We start from the raw sequence: 6242 nt of genomic DNA on the forward strand, positions 1-6242 counted from the left end.
TTGGCGGGCCCGGGCTGGGGATTCGAACCCGCCACCTTAGGTGTATGTGGCTGGCACCCTAGCCGCTTGAGCCACAGGCGCCGAGCCGATACCCAACCTTCTTAAAGATATTCTACATTTTTTCAGAAGCTTGATTCGTATCCAGCTAATGGCCGATTTTGGTGTATATTGTAGGTACATCTGAAAAGAAGGTATATTTTGCAGTGTTTGACGTTGCTAATCAGATTTCAGTTGTTAATCACATTGTTTAAATACCTTGTTATTTTTATATATGTTGGGGCTTGGTTAAAAGTTGTGTTGATATCTAGAACTGTGAAATCATGTTGATGAATTGATGCTTTTAATTATGAAATATTCCTCTGTCTCTCTAAAAACATTTCTTGATTTAAATGCTTCTGTTTTAGGTATTACTATAGTACACCAATGTTCTGTCCTTTCCTTTTAGCGTTTGCAGTGTGTATCTATTTCTGTTTTAGGTTTTGTTTAAAAAGTATTTATATCTTTATATTTTAGATATGTCTTTTGTAACTATCATATAGTTGTGTATTACTTTATTTATCTAATCAATAATTTGTATTGAAAAAGTCTATTTGCACTTGAGTAATTAACTCATGAATTTTGGTTTAAAGCTATAATGTAACAGCCCCTTTGCCATCTAACCCCCTGTGTTTGTGTCAAAATGATTCAAGACACAGCTTTATGTTGAGGATGTATGTTTTTCTATTTTCTCTAGACACTTTCAGGGGCCTTCTCCTACCCCTGCTCCTAGCTGACCAGAGCAACAGTGGCACAATGATACTACTGAAAATCCCAGTCAGCATCTTAGATTCTTACCACTTTAAATTCTTATCTACTGTTCCTGCTTGGCTTTTAAGACTTTGTCCTCTATAGTGTAGAAATCTTAAATTCCTGGAAAGGACAGCAGAACAGTAAATACACTTTCCTACAGTTCTCTCTCCATGTCCACTGAATTCCTGGCTGCCTCAGTCCCTAGAAGGCCACCTTTTGTGTCTTTAGCTCCCTGGGATTGTCAAAGGCTCTGAGCATTGCTTCCTCCTCAGCCTCTCTGCCTGTGCAGCTTACACTTCCGAGGGAAAAAGGGAGAGAACCCTGCTTTTATTTCTGTCTTGTTCTTTTCTCTCTGGAATTTTGATCCCTCAAGTGTGGGCTACATGAGTTGCATTTTCAGTCCTTTCAAAGAGTTTTTATCAAGCTCTTGAAGTTCTTCTCAAAGACAGATTTGGTCAAATACAAGCCACTCTGTCAAAACTAGAAGTAGAACTTCCCAAATGTTGTGATATTGATATTAATATTTATGAAAAAATATCATTTCTATAACTGTCCCCTGTAAGAGGTCTCTTATTAATTTGTGTACTTCCAAAGTCTCCAGCAGTGTCCTGCTACTAATTAGAGCACCAAGTTTAAAAAATCGTACAAGAAAATCTTGGAAATGATCTGCACTGCTGAAAAAATTTAATTTTGATTGAGAAAATTTGAAATATCACATCATGCTCCAATATTTCCTTAATATTAATTTTACACTGGGGCGGCGCCTGTGGCTCAAAGGAGTAGGGTTCTGGCCCCATATGCTGGAGGTGGCGGGTTCAAACCCAGCCCCGGCCAAAAACTACAATATATATGTATATGTATTTTACACGTTATACAAATATATATATAATATATATAATGTATATATTAATTTTACACCTAACCCAAATTATAAAAATATGCATACTATGGCACTTAACTATAATTTCAGCCCCAAATATTCATTATGTCTCTAAATTATATTTTGCTTTTCCTGGTCATCATCCCAACTGTTGCCTGGCCTTTATCTTATCTGTGATGAAAATCTGGTACAACCTAGATATGAATGGCCCCCGGAATCTGTGCTTTTCTTCACAGCCTCTCCATTGCTCTCTCTCAGGACACACTGGATGCCAGTCTGCAGAGTTTCCAGCAGGAGAGACTTTCTGAGATCACGGACCTGAAGGACCAACTGGTGGCGGCTCAGCACAGCCAGACCAAAGCCATTGAGGAGCGCCATGCTGCCCTGCTGGAACGCTGGGGACAGCTCCTGGAAGCCTCTGCAGCCCACAGACAGGAATTGCTAGAGAAGCAGACACCACTGCAGAAAGTAAGAGAGAAAGGAAAAAAGAAAGAATAAAGAAAAATCAACCGGGTGTGATTGGGCCTCTGTTCCCTGTATAATGCCATGGAATTCAAAACCAGATACTGGACCCCTGTTAGGATAATCTACAGACATTTTAGTGCATTGAAAGGGGTCAAGAAGACGTTCCTACTGAGCAAGAGTAGTTCATTTTTTTTTTAAGTTAATAGGAAGATTCATTTTTCTTAGATTGATTGATCCGTTATACAATTGACTTGAGATGGAACCCAGGCAATTACAGGGGAAGAAGTGGGTGAGACAAGAGGATGGAAGGTCTTTGTGTGTGACAGAATTAAGACTGGCTGGCAGGCAAGTTGTCCTTCCTTACGCTATTCTCAAATAGATGAAGCACTGGACAAATAAGCAGAAAGCATATTTTCAACTTGTATTGACCTTCCCCAGGTAGAGACCTTGTGTATGTGTTAACATATCTCCGAATCTTGATTCTCCCATGTAGGAAATAGGGTAATAGTACCACCCTCTCTTGGGTTTTTGTGTTATTACTATTTAAAAAGACAGAGGGTCTAAAATGCAATATAAGCCCCTAAGTTTCCTATAGATATAGTGAATGAAATGCTATTTATTCTCAGTGTGGCTGCCAAGATATTGGATGTTGATCATAAAAGATATCAATAACAAGCGAAAATCAGTATGATCAGCCCGGGATGGGGAACCTGGGGCCTGGGGGCCACATGTGGCCTTCCAGATCCTTGAGTACAGCCTTTGCCTGAATCCAAATTTTATAGAACTAGTCCTTTTATTACAATGGGTGTGACAGAGAAAGGTGAAGCTTTTCTTGCTTCCTTTGGTGCTGAAAAACAAGAACAATCTTGAAATCAGAACTGGAAACAAGACAGATAGTTAAGGAAATTAGGAAATAAATACACGAGTAAAAATCAGTCTGGATTCTTAGTTAATTTATACTTTATTGAAAAATACAGGACCTACAGAAATAAATCTTAAGTAAAAATCTGAATCAATTAAACGAGCAGCTTTATGCTTATATATGATGCATTCCACGTAGGAAGCTACTTTGTATTCCTACTGATTTTTCTTGATTTTCTAACTATAAGAGGCTTTGTTATTTTGTTTTCTGATTTTAAAATATTTGTAAAATATTCACTCAATACATAACGTTATAAAAATAATATGAAGTACTTCATAGTTTTTTGTGTCTATCCTGTGTAAGGGCCACGTTAATTTTCTCTATAGTGATCTGTCTTAGCATACAGATTGATCAAATGCGACTGCGGTAAGATGTAAGAGCATAATGCCTCTGCAATCCCACCTCCACTTTCTCTTTAACATCCTCGTGTGAGGAAGGAAACTCATTTTTATATTTGCTCAAGATAAATCCCCTTAGAAGTAAAATTTGCCAACCCCAAATCTCTGATGCATCTAAGTTTAAAACTTTCTGATCACTGGCTTTTGGGAACAGCTCATGCTAGTTTTCTCATTCACTAACATAGACAATTTGGTGTTATGCAGAGGAGGTGGGTAACTCCAGGCGGTAATGCAGGGATGCACAGATTGCTGCTCAGGATGCAGGCGAGAGGGCAAGACACAGATGTAAGCACTGGTCTGAAAGTTTTAGACAGGAGATAGCATGCCTGAACAAGGTTTAGAAAAAAGACAGGGTAATAACTTAGTATAGTCTAGGAGAGGTCAGCAGGGTGTGGCCTGCAGGAGCTCAGAGGAGGAAAAGAGGACATGGATAAAGGATAGAACAGATTTTCCCAGTTGTTTATTCAATCATCTTTCCATTCATTCATTCAACATCAATTTTTGTGTGTATATTATGTATCAGGTAGAATTGGAGCACAGACTTTAGAATAAGCAATTGTATCATTGAAAACTACCCTTGCCACTCTTAGAATCTGAGAGCTGCAGCCACATTAGAAGTTATTCAGCCTCCTCATTTGTAAATGATGGAAGCCCTGACTTCATACAGTGAGAAAATGCCAGGCCCAGGGTTTGTGCCTGTAACTCACGTGTCTGTTCATCTGATCACATGGTATCAGCATTAGTTCTGCCCTTTAGATTGTTGACCCTGCAAATACGTGAACACAGTGTTATTTGTATTCTCAGTCTTTTCTTTCTCTGAGAGGTTACTGGGAAAGACAGAGGTGTCTTTATTTTCTCTGCAGGCTGAGGAGCTATTCATGGAATTTGCACACAAAGCCTCAGCTTTCAACAACTGGTGTGAGAATGCCGAAGAAGATGTCTCAGAACCTGTACACTGTGTCTCCCTGAATGGGATCCGGCAGCTGCAGAAGGACCACGAGGACTTCTTGGCCTCCTTAGCTGGGGCTCAAGCAGACTTCAACTATTTACTGGAGCTCGACCAGCAGATTAAGGCCTTAAATGTGCCCTCTAGCCCTTATACCTGGTTGACAGTGGAAGTGCTAGAAAGAATCTGGAAGCACCTGCATGACATCATTAAGGTAACTCAGGGCACAGCAGAAACCTCCTTTGTCTGAAATAAACATGACCACTGAATTTATTATCCAAGTTGGGAGACTTTTGAGAAAGAAAGAAATGCCGTTAATTATGCTGGGTCAACAGTCACGAACTAAGACTATATAACAAAACTGGGAAATAAGTTTTAAACAGGTATACACTGATTCCCCAGTGTGAACAGTCTCATGGTTGTGGGCATTGGAGAATGATTTAAAGTAGCGAACAGAAGTTCCAAGAGATGGTTCTAGTGATGACTTGTGACAAGTTCATGAGGCCTGTATAGATATTCCTCCCCATCCAAGGCACCTGGAAAATTATCCTTTGATGTGCTTACTTGTAATTATCTTCTATCTATAATGATATTTATTATTGAAACTATGAAACATTTAAAACATTTAACAGACAAATTTCACTATAGCATTACCATTTTTTGACCTTATATTCCTTATTTTTTATTTTTGGGGATTCCTTAAGGGTACAAGAAACCAGGTTACACTGATTGCATTTGTTAGGTAAAGTGCCTCTTACCATCATGTCTTGCCCCACCATTTTTAATGGCAACTCTTGCTACTTCCTTTCCCATTAAGGCTGTTTTTTTATGTTTATTTTAATTAAATTTATCCCTCACTTACTTATTACTGGGCTTGGTTTGAGACTCCTGAAAATACTTATGGGAAGTGCCATGAGCTAGCCTCACATTTTGGAGCTCCGAAGAGGTGGGCTACAAGAAATATGAGCACCCAGGCATTGCCTATGGAAGATACATTAGACTGGGAGAAGAAAGACATGCAGCTCAGTCTACCAACCAATTCTTTTATGGCAAACAAAAAGCCTTCAACATGAACCCGTCATGTGCACTGGGGTTTTAGGAACGGGAGCAGGAGCTGCAAAAGGAAGAGGCAAGACAGGTCAAGAACTTTGAGATGTGTCAAGAGTTTGAGCAGAATGCCAGCTCCTTCCTCCAGTGGATCGAGGAGACCAGGTGGGCTATGCAACCTCCAAACCTGTGGGCTCTATGCCACATTCACTATTTACTATAGGGATAAGGGGGTCTCTACAAAAGTTTTGAGACAGAATGTGTTATGCTCCATTATTTCACTTCCAAGAAACAGTCAACAGCATCCTTTCTGATTCACCTGTGCAAGTTTCAACTTGTATGGCTCATTGGTGATGCTGGGAGGGCTTCATTTGTTTCAATCTGTGCAGATTTTACATTTCTTGATTTTTGTGTATCTCAAAACTTAAGTAGCAACCCATGTATATCTGACTGAAAGGGAGAAGAGACGTTCGTACAGCATATACCCTGCTCTAAAAGCAGCCGATCTTGCCTGTGCTTTATATTTGGAATTGACTGTTGTCTGAATCAGTCTGTGCAAAACTAAGAAATAAGATTTTCATCCTTTAACTCATTATGTACCCTTCTCTATTCTCTTCTTGATCTCATCTTTCTTCCTGTTGATTGTAATTTCAGTCCAAAATAATAAAAATCCCTCATGTTTGCCTTGCACATTGCACTTTACAAAGTACTTCCATATCCATTACCTCACTTAACTTTCTGAGCCACCTTGACAAGTGCATGGAGCAGATCTTATTACCTGTAATTCCAAGTATG

The 6242-nt window shown here is 39.4% G+C and overlaps 1 protein-coding gene across 1 annotated transcript in view; it reads left to right on the plus strand.

Annotated features, from left to right (window-relative positions):
* The window catches only part of SPTA1 (spectrin alpha, erythrocytic 1), a 66152-nt gene that overhangs the window by 52945 nt on the left and 6965 nt on the right, over window positions 1–6242 (plus strand). Inside the window, exons 43-45 of the mRNA XM_003795381.1 lie at window positions 1928–2137; window positions 4318–4614; window positions 5500–5612. Of these exons, the coding sequence (XP_003795429.1) occupies window positions 1928–2137; window positions 4318–4614; window positions 5500–5612 (620 nt within the window). The remainder of the gene's footprint in view (window positions 1–1927; window positions 2138–4317; window positions 4615–5499; window positions 5613–6242) is intronic.

Source organism: Otolemur garnettii, unplaced genomic scaffold (assembly GCF_000181295.1).
Source record: "Otolemur garnettii isolate 467f Iridium unplaced genomic scaffold, OtoGar3 scaffold00091, whole genome shotgun sequence".
Taxonomy (NCBI): Eukaryota; Metazoa; Chordata; class Mammalia; order Primates; family Galagidae; genus Otolemur; species Otolemur garnettii.